The sequence below is a fragment of the Choloepus didactylus genome, chromosome 5, assembly GCF_015220235.1.
Source record: "Choloepus didactylus isolate mChoDid1 chromosome 5, mChoDid1.pri, whole genome shotgun sequence".
Lineage (NCBI taxonomy): Eukaryota > Metazoa > Chordata > Mammalia > Pilosa > Megalonychidae > Choloepus > Choloepus didactylus.
Window position 1 is genome coordinate 142,276,169 of NC_051311.1, and position 18,870 is coordinate 142,295,038.

Below are 18,870 nucleotides of genomic sequence, written 5' to 3' on the forward strand. Positions count from 1 at the left end.
AAAAATAAAATAAAGCATACTTTGAAAAAGTCAACACAACTAGAATAAGGCACTGGGGATTAATTCACAGTTAAGGACAAAGAATGTATAACAATATTTTTTGAAGAATGCTTAACATTCAAATCTACAAATCTATGGGCTTATTTCTACACTTACTTTGTATTTCATATTTGCTAGTAACAAATACATTGCTCACATATTTAACAATTTTGATATTGCATTAAATAATAAAAACATCAAAAATTTGTATTATTTTTTGTTTATGATATTTACTCAGAATTGGTTTTGATTGGGTTCATCATGTTTTTCTAATTCAGTTGATGGGATTATGTCCTGTGAATTTTTATTGGTGCACTCAGTCATTCTGCTAGTGGCCACAGAATAAATGTCAATACTATTTATTTCATAATCAGGCACAGCTTATGTTGCTATATATTTTTTTCAGAACAGTACAAGAATATTTTTGTGCTGAATTTTTATTTCTCACATGTAGCATTCTCTAAGAAAAAGCAGTAGTTCTGGAAAATAACTGTATTATATTTTAGAAAATGGTAGAAATGGTTCATATAAAAAATAATTTTCTTTCCCATTCACTTAAAAATATGATTGTTCCCAGTTAATTGTGACATTTCTCTAAGAAATTGTGAAATTTTTATATTAAGTAACAAAGTAATAATCATTTAAGCAATTATAACTCTCAACATCTCTTGACTTTGGAAAATAATAATTATAATTATAGTTCATTCACATCACTGGCCATCTTAAGCTGTAATAAATTATTTTTTTTTTTTTCAGAATGTGGTAATTTTATTTACTTAAGAATGAAATGGAATCCTAGATATCTAAGAAATGAAGGGTGTTATGTCTATTAAGACAAGCATCTTAGTCCTACAGCTCTAAAGAGTTACTCAACGCAGAGGATTTTGGCAGAGGATTGTTCAAGGAACTAAGATTTTTATTTTAATATTATTCTCAAGTTTTCCTTCAAGTCTAAAAGAGCCTTAAATTCAGTTCTATTCATTGTTTGTCTGTTATAAGTTGACTACAATGTAAGATGTTATGCCTTTTAAAATAATTTTCATAAGGTGTCTGCCCCAATTTTACACTTAAGACAAGTTGTTCTAACTGATGTTACCTCTAACATCTATTATACAGAAATTAGCTACCACTAGGTTCAAGTTACTTTAAAAATGTTAAAACCTAGGTCTTTTTCTTAGTCATATATACCATCAAATTCTTAACTGATTTGCTTGTATTAAAAACTAATGCTGAAACACATGCCCTAAAACTTACCATTAGGCAGTGAAGCTCTTTATACCATTTATATAAGTTTCTTTGCCTAAGTGCCACTGAATCTATGTAAATATCACTTACCATAAAATATTTTTGCTAAACAACAGTGATTTCAAATGATAATTTTCATGAAACTATAGATGACAGAAATTTAAATATAAAAGCATTCCAAAATAAAGATAGCGTTTATATATTTCAAATAAAATTGTCATTTACTTTTTACAAGACTGCCACAGACACATGACGTTTTGTCCAGGTTTTCTCATTGGATCTCCGTGTTGACTGGATGTACTGAACGGGGAAGGCTGAGAATTGTTAGGCTGGCCCTGCACTTGCACAGCTGGTGACAGTGTCATAGGAGTGTTCTGTGGGAGCACATTCTGTACGTATGTTGGTGTATGCTGCTGTTTTTGCTGAACAGCACTTTCTATTGCTACTTTAGCTACAGTGCTTGGATCTGCTCCTGCTGGAACGGCAACCATTGTTGCACTGCAGGCAGCATTGTTGGGGTCACTGATTGTAACAATTCTAACTCCTACTTTATTTGGAATTACTGTGACTGTTTCCCTATCATTATCCTCTGCTGGCCTCTTTACAGTTTTGCATTCTGCTGTGCCATTTGTAGATGGAACTTCAGATGACAGGGCAGGAGACTGGGATCCTCTTGATCCTGAGTGGGGAACTGCTATGATTTGATGCCCCTGTATAACAGAGGTTGTAGAATGTGGTGAGACAACTACACTAGGGCGTTGCTGAGGCACATCTGAATTCAAATTTGAAGCTAGAGGTCCATTAGGCAAATCAGTACCACTAAATTGCTGTGCTGCCACATTTGAAGCCTCCTGTATGCTGCTCACAGATGGTGAACCACCCAACATTAAAATAGGTCCATTAGAAATTCTTTCTAGTTGATCACCTTTGGCAGTATCTTGCTGGGTAGCATCTAAAGTTCCTTGTGGTTCCACTGGAGGTATCTCACCATTTCCTACATGATTGGAAGTTTTGTGATTTGGAATGTTTTTGCTCAAATGTGAACCATCTCCTTTATCAAAATCACAGATTCCATTAACTAGGGGTTTTTTCAAATCACTTTTTATTTCCTGCATGTCCATTTGTTCTGAGTTTTGTTTTCCAGATGCTCCGTTCTCACCTAATTCTAATGATGGCCCATTACTGATTAGTGAGCACTGATTAGCCTCACTTTGAATTTTCCCTGAGTTTGAAGGAGGTAGACTTGAGTCACTGTACTTTCTCCCATTTAAAAGACTTCCCACTTGCACTTCGTTTTCCTTTGTATCCCCATTGCTGGTGCTAGCTCCTCGTCGGCAGGATGGATTTTCCATGACTTCAATTTTACGTTCATGAACATGTAAACCTGTTGCTTCCTTTGCTTCCTCCTCCTTTTGGCAAATTATTTTATCACCTTTGAATGGGGGAGTAGCAGTAGTACACGGTGATTGTCCAGCTGGAGATGCTTGAGTGGCTGGAAGCGTTTGCACCTGCAGTCCAACTCCTGTCTGTGTTCCGCTCATGGTAATTCCTGCTGGAGCAATGAGCTGAGTTGCATTTCCCTGACTCACAGTTGCAGTTGCAAAACTTGTATTTGGCACAACTGTTATGGTTACCTGGTTGCCAGAAGTCCCTTGGAAAATGGTTGCTGGGCTATTTGAGATCAGCGGACCTGGCAATATTTGTAAGTTCGAGATGGGTATGGTTTGCACTCCCCCTGTGGGTGGCATTGCACTTTGGACCAACTGAACATTTTGCTGCCCAACCAATAGCTGCTGAGCTGGAGTTTGCCCCTGTACCCCAAAACCTGCTGCTTGGTTATTGGCCACCTGATAGACCACCTGAGGGCTAGGAGCTCTTGCATTATTAGGGGGAGGAATCTGTGGAGCTGGGAGAATAAGCTTACCACCTGGAGTTGAAGGCCCACGCTTCGGAAGCAGCAACTGTTTTATCAGACTTGACTCACCAGAAGCAGGCTGACCAACACCTGCATTCGTTTGCTGTGGCTGTACTTGTACTTGTACCTGCTGTGGTGGGGGTGCTGGTGAATGCTGCTGCTGTTGCTGCCTTTTCACAGATAGCATTTGACTGACAGTAGGAGGTGGTCCTTGTGATTGAGGGGTGGAAGATGATGATGACATGGCAGTAGGGGTTTGGTTATTAGTTGCTGGGACAGGTGATGGTGAGGAAGATGGAGTTATGTTTGGTTGTCCAGTTAGCTGAACTGTCTGGCCAGCTGGAAGAGCTGCTGGATTAGCAAGAACAATTTGGTGAATGGCTGGTGCATAAGTTTGACCTTGTTGAGCTGGCTGGCTTACAATCACTACACTTTGTTGGGTTGGCTGTTGTGGTTGTTGAATAGGCTGCTGTACCACTGTTGATGAAACTTGTTGAGAAGGGAGAGGTTTTGGTGCAATGTTCTGAAACCCTACCCTTGAGGGTTGTGGACTTGGGACACCAGCAATGGTAACCATTTGTCCTGCAGCTACCTGAAAATTCTGCACTGAAGCTGCTGAGACAATATTGGATGCTGAAGTTGTAACATATTGTGGAGGTGCTATGATAACAGTGTCTTGTGGCTGGCTACCAACTGATGTCTGTTGAGATGAAGTTTGCACAGGTTGGGGTGATGTGGTGATTAACTGCTGACCCTGTGTAACTGTAGAAGTACAAGCTGGTATGTTCTGTACTCTGCCAAATATATGACTCTGTGGTACAGCTTGTTGAATTACCGTAACAGGAGTGCCTGAAGGTATCTGTCCAGGTACCACTGTGTGTAATGGAGGCTGCTGTGGAATTACAGATGAATGGTGAAGCAAAGTTTGAGAATTTACAACTGTAACAGGTTGTGGCCCTGTATTATGATTCTGAACCACAGAACTCTGTGCAGTTCCTCCTCCAACAGGAAGACTAACAGGAACTGCTGACTGGGGTACAGAATTCTGGATTACTGCAGCTTTAACAACTTCACAAGGAATTGGAGCTTTATTTTGAATGACAGTCACCGGAGCATTTTGCTGCTGGTGGTTATGAACTGAAGGATTTGGTGGAATTCTTGAAACAGTCTGTGCCACAGAATGAACACCTTGTACTGGAAAAGACATTTGTGTTGCAGTCAAATTTGAAGATTGGTTGGTAACAGGAGTCCTCTGAAAATGGTTTCCTACAGTTTGTGGTCCATGAGGGATTCCTAAGACATTTATAAAATCCAGTTGATGTTAGAATTCCACCACGAGCTAATTTACTGCAGGTTGAGAGGTATTCAGAATACATTTCTGCTCGAGAGACAGAACAATCTGGATTTACTTCAAAATGAGCATTTAACCACTGACAAGCAAACTTCTCACTGTCTATTTCCACTATTCCCGGAGGTGGAGCAACATGCTGTGCTACAACTGCTCTGGAAGCTGGGGCAGATGCTACATGGGTCTGGGTTTGGACTTGCTCTACAGCTTGTGGCCTAATTTCAGATAAAACTTGATTGGAACTTGGGTGTTCAACGAGTTTTACTGCAGCTAGTGCATCAGGGCCAAACATCTGAATATCCATAGAAATGAGACAGACTAACATATCTATGCTCTTTTCTACTTTTGCAATTTTTGTGCAAGCAACATCTCCCATTTCTGTGAGCATATATAGCACCTCGAGTGTTGAGATTACAAGCAGCACATCAGGTAAAGTGAGATGACAAATGATTTCTCTGTATGAGTCCTGATCCACATATTCGCAAATTAGAACACCATTATCTTCTGCTTTGCAAAGATTTCCCAAAATTTCCATGCCCCTCATCTTTAAAAACCTATCCCTTGACATTAGGCATTTTGTAACGGTATGAAACATCAGATGAGTAGTTTTGAAATCAACAGGGTCCAATAAAAGCTCAGCTGCAATATTTCCTAATGTGTCAAGTCCCAATTGCCTTAGAGAAATAAAATGACTATGTGCAGAAAGTAATAAGAAACGAAGACAGGTACGATTAGCTGCCAAGAACTTAACATTGCCCTCCTCAAAGGAAAGATTTCTCAAAATCACTGCAATCTGAAGTACCCGTTGTCCTTTGATATCATTAATGCCCAACTTTCGAGGTGGATGAAATAAAGATTCCCAAATCCATTCTCCTGATGTACCTTCATGAGACTTGTTTCTGTCAGAAATGAGGTCACGAACTTCATTATCATCAACGTCTTTCCAAAACTTAACAAAATCTCTATCAGTCTTCTCTTTCCATTCTTCTCCAAATACAGAAGAAAAGGATCCTAAAGTGTCATCAAATACCCCAGCATTAGCAAGTAATAAGGTGATGATTTTAGGGTCTTTTTCAAGTTGCATGACATGCTTGCTTTCATTTGATAGGAGAGTGCATACATTAATAGCAAAGTCCACTTCATTTGGTAGTCCAGATAACAGTGAAAGCACCAATTTATTATAATCATTTGGCGAATTGAAGTCCATAGATAGCCCATAACTTTGACGCAGATAATCTGACACACTGTGTTGCTGGTAATTGTAGGAAGATGGAATTGCACCAATAGGAAGCTGTGGCTTTGGATTGCCTGGTGGTACCTCATCATCATCCTCCCCAAAATGATGAACTTTCTCGTACTTTTCTAGGTAACGTAAGTAATACTGTTTTAAAGCAAAGGCAGCGTTAGAACAACTTCTGGGAAAGTTGAACTCTTCAACAATTTCTCCCCACTGATTCTTCTCAGAAACCTTCGCGAATCCGCCTAAAGTAGTGACTCTGGTGTAGAGACCGTGAAGATCCAGCTCCTTCCCACCCACCGCAGGGATTTTTTTAAAGGGCGACCCTCTGCTGTGGTGGAACTGCCGCAGCTCGTCCAGGAAAGCGAGTCCCTTTCTCCGCTCGTCCGGAGGCGCCTTTCCCGTCGAGTTTGCCATTATTTTTTCAAAGGAGGTTTTTAAAAAAACCCAGATCGGTGTTCTAAAAGCGCCCCCCGTTCCCTGCGCTTCCTACCAGAGCCCGGAGCCCATTCCTCGGCCGGCGGCGGCGGGGCTCAGTCATGGTGGCGGCGGGGCTCAGTCATGGTGGCGGCGGCGGCGGGGCTCAGTCATGGTGGCGGCGGCGGCGGGGCTCAGTCATGGTGGCGGCGGGGCTCAGTCATGGTGGCGGCGGGGCTCAGTCATGGTGGCGGCGGCGGCGGGGCTCAGTCATGGTGGCGGCGGGGCTCAGTCATGGTGGCGGTGGCGGCGGGGCTCAGTCATGGTGGCGGCGGCGGCGGGGCTCAGTCATGGTGGCGGCGGCGGCGGGGCTCAGTCATGGTGGCGGCGGGGCTCAGTCATGGTGGCGGCGGCGGCGGCGGCGGCGCAGGGAGGGAGGGAGGGGGAGGAGGAGGAGGAGGGGAAGGAGGGAGCAGGAGGCCAAGGGGGAGAGGAGGGAAGGAGGGAGGGGAATTTCTAAAAAAGTTTAAAGAAATCCGAGCGAAACTAGAGGGGCAAGCGAATGCCGGATCCGCGCGAAGCCGCTGGGCGAGCGCGGCCCCCACCCCCACCCCTTCCTTCCCTCTTGCCCCGCGCCGGGTTGTGGTCCGCCTCTCAGCGCCGCCGGCCCAGGCGTCTCGGCCCGGGGACGCCTGTAATAAATTAAATATTATGTTACATTTCTCAGAATGATTATTTAAATTAACATAATGCTTGGAATATATTATTTTTCAACTTACCATTTAATTGAAACCAGTAGTCTTTCTATAGGATATGCCCTTCCTTTCTCTTGAGTTTCTCTTTCCTCATCTGTTCATTCTCAGTAGCAGCTCTGCACTGATGTTTATGGATAAATATGGTATAAGCCCAGCTTATATCATCAGCCCCACAGTGCTCAATAGTCAAGCTCATTTCCTTTTGCATTTTTTCCTATTCTAAATTCTCGGCATAAATATTAAGGGGTCCTTGAAACAGAGATGTGCAAAAAAAGAGGAGACAAAAAGCCTGTGCTGAGGGGAAAAGGCAGAAACCTGCCCCTTTCAGGTGGGTCCATATGTGCTCAGGATTAGCAGTTAACTCCTCAGGAAAGAGACACTGACACAGATAAATCTTATCCAAGGAAATTGCTCCAAATGTGCCTATTTCTACATGTTAACTCCTAGCTCAGGTCTTATTATTTCCTCTTGAGTTTTTCAGTCCAGATAGACCCCAAAATTCTCCTGCTGGGGCTTGAGTGCCTGTGTTTTCCCTCCAGGTCACTGACCTCCCCTTACACTAACCCTATTTACAAGTAGGCTGGGGGCTCATTTCACATTCTCCTGTCTCCTGACAAAGGCCCTCTAGGTGGTTTTCATCTCTATCTTCCATGATTCAGCATGGCTTGCCCTGTGGCAGCCCTATAATTTTGCCTATGGAGCACCATAGTTTTGCAGCAAAATTGGTAACCCAATAAATTTAATTTTTTATTTTAAAATAATTTTAGATTTATGGAGGAGTTCCTGTATAATCTTTACCCGGGATAGCCTAATGTTGATGTCTTCCAGAGCCATAGCATATTTATCAAAACTAAAAATTAACATTGGCACAATATCATAAACTAAACTATAGACTTTCATTTTGATTTCACCACATTTTCCACTAATGTCCTTTTTCTGTTCTAGAATACAACTCAATATACATTGTTGCATTAAATCATGATGTCTCCTTAGACTCCTCCAACCTGTGACCTTATGATTTTCACAGTTTTCTAAAATGTCCCTCAATTTGGGCAATGTGACATTTATAGTAGTTAACAATGAACTCAAAATATCTTGGAGGAGGAAAATTATACAAAAAGCTTTTCATGGTCTACAACTTTTGGTTAAGGTACATTTTTAAAACAGTGATCACATTTACATAAGTGTTTTTGAAATGAATATTAACTATGCTTTTCATTTAGTTCAATGTGAATGCAACACCACTTGATGAGGGGTGCTGCTAAATAAGAAGGAAAGAGCAAAGAATAAGAGAATAGTGCATTAGCAATGACAGGATGGACGGCACAAAAAGTGGCCTAGGATAGGAATAAATTAAGCCTAGTAAAGGAATTAAGCTGGAAGGAAGTTTAAGTGTCTGGACAACTGTATCAATCACTCTGATTGCTGCCAGTTTCCTATTCATTTAACATCCCTGAAGTATTTATTGAGGGTCTATATTGATCCAAGGATTTTGTTAGGGCCTAGGGATATGATGGTGACTGAGACCCCGAGGAAATTAAAGATTAGTAGGCAGATACCAAATAGAAAGGGAATTCAATACAGTTTGATAAATTATAGTATATGGGCAAGCGCAAATTTCTATGGGAACATAAAAAGATGTCTAGTCAAGCCTTGGCAGATGAAGAGGTTTTCTTGCTGTAGGTGATTTAGGATTAACAATAACTGAGACTTTTAGGATATGTAGAAGTCAACTGCAGAGAAGTCTTGGAGGGGAAATGAGGTGGTGAATGGAAAAGAACACAGTTTTGAGCATGGCAAAGTTTAAAAAGCTGATGGATTAAGAATGAGATAATGTTGGAGTTAGAAGGAACAAGACTACAAAGCTGTGTAGGGGCTACTTTACTATGTAATGGTTTGTTGGGGGCAGTCTCAGTTGACACTAGAAGTGAGGAGAGAAAACAGGAGTTTCTTTAATTTGGGGTGGTTGAGATATGCACCATATATGTGGAGATAACCATTGCATAAGTCAACCAATGGAAAACATGACAGACATGAATGTATGTGAGTGTGTGTGTGTGTGTGTGTGTGTGTGTGTGTGTGTGTGTGTGTAGAAAGACAGAGAGATAGAGAGAAAGAGAGAGAGAGAACAAGAAAGTTCATAGAATTGGTCAAAGGAGTGGTGTATCCTAGAAAATATTCGGAGAGATACATTGATTAAGCAAATATATTTGGATTTGGTTAATTATGTCTCTGGTTTCTCTGGCCTAATATTACCCAACTGACAACGTTCTTAAAGATTAAATGAAATATTATATAAGGGCTTGTGCCTAGTAATATGTTTATAGCTACTGAGATTGTCCATATCCTGATAGCTAATAATATATATAATTTCTGTTCCTGAGTTGCTGTGATACAAGAAAAAGGGCAGCTCTCAGAAGAAAACCATTATTTTGTACTAGGACTGTAGGAGATCATCAAGTAACCAGAGGTTTAAAGGGAATGACTGAGTAGTGGAGGGCAGTCTGCCTGAAGACAGAATGAGAAAAGAAGAATAGTAGAACCATGAGATTGTATTATTCTTTTTACTAATGAGAAATTAGAATTTTGGCTTTGATGATGCTATCTCAGTGCATTTGGTTTTCAGGGATCTTGAAGCATCTGGGTCTTAAAGTTTCCCCCACGCCTTGGGTCAGCTAAGCCTGTAAGAACATGCTTAATGAGGTTTAAACATCTTTGCTAAGAATTACCTGAATTCCTCAGAGTAAACTCTAGTCAAAGGTGGAATATGGATTTTCCTTTCAAGAGATAAGACAAGAAGGAGTAGATGATTAAAGGCAAATAGATCCATGAGTTGTTGATGCTGTAGAGTCATACAGAATACAAAAAGAAATAGAGATAGAAAGAAGTTGGAGATCAGGCATTTGATGCTGAAGGACTACAGAATGTTCAGCAGGATTGATTGCACAGATCCAGAAATAGATGGCATAATACTGAGTGAAGGTAGCACAATACTGTAAGTACACTGAACAAAGATGTCTGTGGGTGAAGCTGGAAGATGTGGGGTGGGGGAATGTATGACACCAGAGGTAAAGATGGATGGGGGAGACTGGGACTGTATAATCTGGCAAAGACTGGAGTGGCCAATGACTTTTGCTAAATGTACCAGTGTAAGGGTGTTTTTACATGTGAGAGAACAAATGAATGTCGACCACGCAGAGTGTGGTGAGGGGGATGGTATTTGTGTAAAAATGTTATCAAAGCAAACTGGAGTCTATGGTCAACAGTAACATTGTGATATGCTTCCACTGAGTGTGGCAAAGGCAGTGTGCCAAGGTTGGGTGTGTATGAGAGTGGGATGGATGTAGGGGAGGGATATGGGATTCTTGGTGGCAGTGTTGTTTGCTGTCCTTACTATTATATTGTATTGTATGACATTTTATTTTTCTTTTTATTATTTTTTTTATTTGCAAAAAAACACACTTTTTCATAATAATATGTTCAAGTGCTGACTGGCGATAAATGTACAACTATATGATGATACCATGAACAACTGACTGTACACTGTGGATAATTGTATGGTGTGTGAATATATCTCTATAAAATTGTAGGAAAAATGTGAATATGGGTAAAAGTGCTCAGAGGACATGGAGAGAAGGATGTGCCCATTTATTGTTGATGAGGAGGTGGAGGGGTGTAGCCTTTCTGGGAGTTGGTGTGGTGGTTCCACGGGAGGCTGAGTGTGTGGGGGCCATGGGTCCTGCAGCCTCACTGTGGGGTGTGTACATGGAAGATCTGAGAGCAGAGACATGAATGGACACTTGCACACTGGAGTATGTGGGGGTAGTGTTCATGATCTGCAATGGGTGGAGGTGGTCTGGGGGTGCATCAACTGAGGAACGGAGTGGTGGGGAATGGTGTGTGCATGCGGTAGAATATTGAACAATAGTGAGGGGGAGTAAAGCTGTGGGACACAGTTAAGGGTGGGTGGATCCTGTGGACAGCATTTTTTTTTTCTTTAATTCAGTTTTATTGAGATGTATTCACACACCATGCAATCATCCATGGTGGACAAACAACTGCTCACAGCACCATCACATAGCCGTGCACCCATCACCCCAATCCATCCCTGAAAATCTTCCCTACATCAGAAAGAATCAGAATAAGAATAAAAATCAAAAAGAAAACCCAAATCTTCCCCCCAACCCTCTTTTTCATTTAGTTTTTGTCCCCATTTGTCTACTCATCCATCCATACACTGAATAAATGGAGCATGATCCACAAGATTTTCACAATCACACTGTCACCCCTTGTAAGCTACACTGTTATACAATCGTCTTCAAGAATCAAGGCTACTGGGTTGGAGCTTGGTAGTTTCAGGCATTTACTTCTAGCCATTCCAATATATTAAAACCTAAAAAGTGTCACCTATATAATGCATAAGAATGTTCACCAGAGTGATCTCTCAACTCCATTTGATATCTCCCAGCCACTGAAGCTTTATTTCATTTCATTTTGCATCTCCCTTTGTGGTCAAGAAGATGTCCTCAATCCCACAATGCTGGGTCCAGATTCATCCCCAGGAGTCATACCCTGTGTTGCCAGGGAGATTTACACCCCTGGGAGTCAGGTCTCACATAGAGGTGAGGGCAGCGAGATCACCTGCCCCGGTGGCTTAGTTAGAGAGAGAGGGAGCAGACAGTGTTTTGAGTGAAGTACGCCAGAGGCCAGGGGGAACACTGTAGTGTCTCACCGGTGTGGACTGACTGCAATGTGTAAACTCAGAATTGAATCTTAGAGCACAGCCTAACAGTGAAACTATTATTGCAATGATCCCCGGCGTGTCGGCTATTGCAGCGGTCAGATCTTTTCCTGGGTTGTGGCTGCTGTCTCCAAAGTCTGTGATGCTGATCCCTTTGTGTGTGACCTGGCTGGTCTCTGGAGCACTGGGTGTCTATGTGGCACGTGGGTTCAGAACTAGAGCTGGGCAGATATAAATGTCAGTGTTGAAGCAGACAGCAACTATTAAACAAACAAACAAAAATGCTGAGGGGAGCCTGAACTTCAATTAGGGATCTGAATGAAGCAGCAGATCTGGTTGGGACTGGAGCAGGTCGGGCCGGGGTGGGGTGAAGGCTGAGACTGACTGTGTGTTAAGGCTTCGGCTTCCGTGTGAGCAGATGTTTTTTGGTGTAGAATCTATATTTTCTAAGCAATATAACTTCTATACTCAGTTTGGGCACCACAATTGCATGGAGCCTCGAGTGGAAAGTGGAATGTAGTGGGTTTGTACTGGTTGAAGTGAAATAGCAACACATTCCAGGGTGATTTGGGCAGAAAGCAAAAATATATGTGCCCCCCCCCCCGCCCCGGGGAGCTGGGGGAAGGTGGGAGGTGTTGGGCTTCCTCACCTGGATTGTTGCTGATGTTCTCACAAACATTGAGCACTGGCGGTTTGATGTGCTGAGCCCTCTATCACAGGACTTGTCCTTATGAAGCTCGTCACTGCAAAGGGGAGGCTAACCCTGCTTATAATTGTGCCTAAGGGTCTCTCCCGAGTACCTCTTTGTTGCTCAGATGTGGCCTCTCTCTCTAGCTAAGGCACCTCAGCAGGTGAACTCACTGACTTCCCCGCTACGTGGGACCTGACTCCCAGCGGTGTAAATCTCCCTGACTCTGGGGGGGTTACTCTGTACCCCGCATTGTGGGATTGAGAACATTTTCCTGACCAAAAGGGGATGTGAAATGAAACAAAATAAAGCTTCACTGGCTGAGAGATGTCAAATGGAGTCAAGAGGTCGCTCTGGTGGACACTTTTACGCACTATATAGATAACACTTTTTAGGTTTTAATGTATTGGAATAACTAGATGTAAATACCTGAAAATACCAAACTCCAACCCAGTAGCCTTGATACCTGAAGACGATTGTATAACAATAGATTACAAAGGGTGCCAGTGTGATTGTGAAAACCTTGTGGATCGCACTCCATTTATCCAGTGTATGGATGGATGAGTAGAAAAATGGGGACAAAAACTAAATGAAAAATAGGGTGGGATGGGGGGATGATTTGGGTGTTGTTTTTAATTTTTATTTCTTATTCTTCTTCTGATTCTTTCTGGTGTAAGGAGGGTAGTTGGAAATGGTTTGGGGTGATGGAGGCATAGCTGTGTGATCGTGCTGTGAACAGTTGATTGTACACCATGGATGACTGTATGGTGTGTGAATATATCTCAGTAAAACTGAATTTATTTTAAAAAAAAAAGAAAGAACTAGTTGACAGAATTTATACCCAAAAGAAATAAAACAGGGACAAATAACCATACAGAAGTGAGTCAAAGAATCCACTATACCCTTTAGTTTTTAACCACCAAGGGAATTGTGTGTCATATCACTGACTCAATTACTACAGAACATACAGAACATACAGAAAAACTAGGTCAAAATTTTCTTTCCCAGCAGCAAGGATGACTATATAAGAATTAAATTTTAAGAGGTCTAATTAAAAATTCAAACACTTTTGTAGGTCAGATTGAGTGTTCTTTCTTACAATAATCTGCTAAATTCAGTCCCATTTTGGGATCAAACTGAATTTCTGTTGGTATTTCCACTATGAGTCTTCCAATCTGTGTCCCTCTTCCTACTTAATAGGTGTTTTGAAGGTTTAAGATAAGGGAAGATATGCCAAAAAGGGGCAATATTTTTCTGAGTAAACTGTGTGAATACTTAACCCCATCCTTCTGTTGATGATTGATCCTGGTGTTATAACCTTCAAGATTGGCACCATTTTCTCCTGGCCTGTAGTCAGATATAAATAGTAAACTGGATGTTTATACATACAAGGACTCATAAAAGCCTTTATCACCTAATGGATCAAAAAATTAATAAAGGCCTCCAATGCATGTGAAAATATGTAATAGCTAAAATTTCACCTCCTCCAGCTATATATCTCTATATCTGTCTATCTATCTATCAATCTATTTCCTGAACCCTCCCACAGTTTTAATATCAACACTTCCTAGATTCATTTAACCAATATTTTAATCACTTTTTGTCTTAATAATTCAGACTGTAGGGGGGAGTACAATGAAAGAATGTGCATTTTTCTTCTCTATCTGGGATCATTTCCTGGTTCCAATTCTTCCCAATCTTCCCTCAATTATACTTTCCTAATACTGTATATGTCTATGATGGCTTCTAAATTAACTGTCAGTAAAAGAAATATGTTGAAAGCTTGCGGTAACTTGAATAGGGGAAAATTTAGCAGAGAGAAGAATATTTCTCTTTTCATGTGGTAATAAAGCATGAATCCAATTCACTTACAAACTTTGTTTTAAAACAAAGGCTCATAAGTTAGGCTTATTTTACTCCATTTAAAATCAGAACTCTATAAAAGACCATTACATCCAGTACCCATTCTGGAAGTAATTCTGTTGTGATGGTGAATTTCATGTGTCAGCTTGGTTGGCTACGTTATGTTGTCCAGTTGTTTGGCCAGGAATTCTGTTAAAATTAATCCCCAAACTATTATATGTACAACTGTTGGGTCAAAGACTTTGCAAATTTTTAGAAGTTCTGGTATATAATACAAATTTCCTCTTAAAAAGGGCTTCAGATTTTTTTAAGTATTAGAAGTGTGTTATCATTATTTCTATATTTTTTATTTTACCATCCAGACATGTTAAAAATTGTGTTTTGTTGTTTTGTATTTCTTAAATATTCAGTTAAGTTGAATGTTTTCCCACATGTTACTGACCATTATTATTTCTCCTTTTGTGAATTTCATTTTTATGCATTCATTCAAAACTATTTATCGAATACATGGCATGCTAGATTCATGGCTCATGCATGGCTTTGTTTTCACTCATCTGTCTTAATGATTTGTATCAGCTCTTAATATAGCGAGGATATTATTGCCTCTGTCCATCCTATATGTTACATATTCTTTTCTCTAGTTTCTTTCTTGTCTTTATGTACAGATAGTTTATATTTATAGTAATTGTAATGGTTAAGTTCACATGGCAATGTGACCAAGTTATGGTGTCCAGTTGTTTGGTCAAGCAAGCATTGGCCTGATTGTTACTGTGAGAATATTTCATGGATTTATATCATTAGAGATTTTATTACATATATGGCTGATTACATCTGCAATCAGCAAAGGAGTTTGCCCTCAGCAATGAGTTAAGTCTCACCCAATCACTTGAAGGTCTTAAATGGAAAACTGATGATTTCAGCAGTCAGAAAGAATTCCTATCCCTCCTTCAGCCAGACAGCTTCTCCTGGGGAATTCATCAAAACTTTCATCAGAGTTCTCAACTTGCAGCCTGCCTTACAGTATTCAGCTCACCAAACCCTGTGGTAACATGAGTCTGTTCCTACAACATATCTTATATTTATCCTGTCTTTTCTGTTTCTCTGGAGAACCCTGACTAATACATTTGTCTACAGACTTTGGGAAAGAATCAAACACCTGGGATCAGTGCCAACCCCAAGGCACAGTGCCTGACCCATAGATAGTTGAAATATATAGAGTCAAAATCAATTGAGAAATTAAATCTTGGCAAAATATCTAATACTGTTATTAATAGAAGTCCTGAAAGGATAAAGCTGAGTACACCAACTATCAATATTGGAGTAAAGTAGCTGAGTCAAAAAGTTCATTGCCCATCCTGAAAAATACTAATATTTTAAGACTAAATGCTATAATCTCATGAGAAGAAAGATATACTAAATTTCTTTCATGAAAACCATTTTTAATATTAAAAATATTTCTACATTTTGAAAAAGGGGAAAAATAAAAGACAGACTAAAAAACTGTCATGGTCTTGCTATCTAGAGGAAACTGTTGCCAGTATATAATTCCAGTCTTTTTACTATGTCTTTACATACTTATATCTCAGTCTAGATAGATATTTAAAAAGATAAAGACACCATTAATCATATGAAATGCAAATCATATCACAATGAGATACTTCTGCAGCCACCAGAAGGGATAGAAATAAATCAGACTCAATAACGAGTGTTCACAAGTATGTGGAGAAATTAGAACCCTGTAACATTGTTGCTGACGATGTAATCCGGCAAAGCCACATTGGAAAACAGTTTGGCAGTTTTTAAAAAGTTAAATGTAAATTGACCATATGACCTAGCAATTCCACTGCTAGACATCTACTTAAAAAGATGAAATGTTTGTCTGCACAAGGACTTATATGTGAATGGTCGTAGCACTATTTACCCATTATAGCCAAAAGGTGGTAACAATCCAAGTGTCCATCAACAGTTGAACAGATAAGCAAAATGTTCTATAAACACACAGTGGAATACTATTCAGTCCTAAAAAGAAACAAAGTGTGATTCTTGCATAAAATAGAATGTCACATTATTTTATGTTAAAGAAGCCAGACACCAAAGACTACACATTATATGGTCCATCTATTAGAACTTCCCAGAAAAGCCAAATGCACAGAGAGAACAGGTGGATCAGTGGTTGTCTGGGGCAGAGGTGGGAATGAGAAGTGACTACTAGCGGGCATGGTCTCTCTTTCTGGAACAAGACAAACGGTCTAAAATTGGACCTCAGTGGCAGCTGCACAACTCTGTAGTTTCACTGAAAATCATTTTATAGTACAAATAAAATGAGTAAATTTCAGGATGGTTAAATAAGGTCTCCAAAAAGCTACTAAATTAAAAAAAGCAAGATTACATTTTAATATGCAAAAATTAGCTCTTCTGTTTTGTTTCTCCTCATACGGAATTCCCCCTTGTTTTGTTTGAGACATCCACTGTGTGCTGGGAAGTTTAGGATTATTAATGTATGAATTCAAACATAAGGAGTCAATAGCTAGCTTCTAACACTGAAACTGTAATTTTGTACAAGTTAATAATATTGAAAACTAGGCCTTGCTGAGTGGAGACCCTTCTAGGTTCCTTTCTCTATCCACTTCACATATTTACAGCTACAGACTGCATCCAGAGCACAGGAGTTGACAACCTATGACCTTTGGGCAAATCTAGCCCACTGCCTGTTTTGTACATAAAGTTTTATTTGAACAGGGCCATGACCATTCATTTACACACTGTCTATGCATATTTGCGTTACAACATCAGAATTCAGTAGTTCTGACATAGACCATACAGACCATAAAGTCGAAAATATTTGCTATCTGGCTCTTACAGAACAAGTTTGCCAACCTATGAACTAGACCAGCCAGCTTTCTAAAGGACAGACACTGGCTAAGAAGGAAATCCAGTTTCTTTCATCCTCAGAGGTTATTTAAGGAAATGGAAGATAGAAGGAGAACAAGGAAGTTAAGAACCAAATGTCTTTTTTCTTCCTATGTACAGGAGACCCTTCTATGGGGACCAGAAGGGGGAGATAAAATGAATTGTTTTCAACTTTTTAAACATTTAATTAATTTCCTGCTTAACTGGGAAAGAATTTTCTCCAACAAATGGTGTTGTGAAAACTGGGCCTCTGTTTGCAAAAGAATGAAGGTGAATCCTAAGCTCAATATACACAAAAAAATCAACTCAAAATGGATCAAAGACCTAAATATAAGGGTCACAAATATAAAACACCCAGAAGAAAGCATAGGGATGTATCTTCAGTACCTTGTGTTAGGCAATGGTTTCTTAGATTTTATATCCAAAGCACAAGCAACAAAAGAAAATATAGATGAAAGGGACCTCATCAAAATGTAAAACTTTGCACCTCAAAGGACAGTTCATAAAAGTAAGATAACAACCTCCTCAGTTAGAGAAAATATTTGGAAACCATATATCTGATAAAGTTTTAATATCCAGAATGTATTAAAAGAGCTTTCAACTCAAAAAACAAAGAACCCAAATTAAATATGGGAAAAGATATGAAGACATTTCTCTGAAGATATACAAATGGCCAAAAATCACGTAAGAAAATGCTCAACAGCGTTAGCCATTAAAGAAATTCACATCAAAATCACAATGAGATGTCATTTCACATCTGTTAGAATGGCTGCTATAAAAAATATGGAAAGTTACAAGTGTTGGAGAGGATGTGGAGATACGGTAACACTATTTCATGGTGGGGATTGTGGCAACCCATGGCCTGAGCAAAACAGGCCTGCAGATCTTTGGTGCACAGCAGTCTGCATGACCTAGGCAGCTAAATGTTTAACCTATTGTCTTTCTAAGCCAGTGAAGGAAAAAAGGGTAAATTGACCTTAAAATGCAACTTTATGCAAGCAGGCAGGAAGTGAGAGGCTCTTAGTCTCACAAAAAGAGCAAAATGTAATTGTTTAAGTGCTATTCTAGTCCTTCCTGCACCACCCCCCAGGTCAAAGTAACCTGTTCCTGCATCTAGACTCCCCCTGCCCTTAGGAGGGCCTTTGTCTTAAACCCTTATAAAAGGCTGTTCTAGTTTGCTAATGCTGTGGAATGCAAAACACCAGAGATGGATTGGCTTTTATAAAAAGGGGGTTTATTTGGCTATACAGTTACAGTCTTAAGGCCATAAAGTATCCAAAGTAACACATCAGTAATCGGGTACCTTCACTGGAGGATGGCCAATGGCGTCCGGAAAACCTCTGTTAGCTGGGAAGGCACGTGGCTGGCGTCTGCTCCAAAGTTCTGGTTTCAAAATGGCTTTCTCCCAGGACATTCCTCTCTAGCAAGCTTGCTCCTCTTCAAACCGTCACTCACAGCTGCACTCCCTTCAGTCTCCTTGAGTCAGCATGTTTTATATGGCTCCACTGATCAAGGCCCACCCTGAATGGGTGGGGTCACACCTCCATGGGAGTATCCCACCAAAGTCACCACCCACAGTTGGGTGGGGCACATACCAAGCAAATCTAACCAGCACCAAAACCTCTGTCCCACAAGACCACAAAGATAATGGCATTTGGGGGACACAATACATTCAAATCGGCACAAAGGCTTTCTGCTCTTTTTGCATCGCT

General features: G+C 40.3%; 1 protein-coding gene across 1 annotated transcript; it reads right to left on the bottom strand.

Moving 5' to 3' along the window:
• Nucleotides 1-289: 289 nt before the first annotated feature.
• Nucleotides 290-6,401, bottom strand: LOC119534553 (AT-rich interactive domain-containing protein 2-like). Its single transcript, XM_037837020.1, is given in 2 exon segments — nt 290-4,494; nt 4,496-6,401. Coding segments are annotated over 2 exon segments (4,695 nt in total). The 5' UTR covers nt 6,202-6,401; the 3' UTR covers nt 290-1,505.
• Between the last annotated feature and the right edge of the window lie 12,469 nt (nt 6,402-18,870).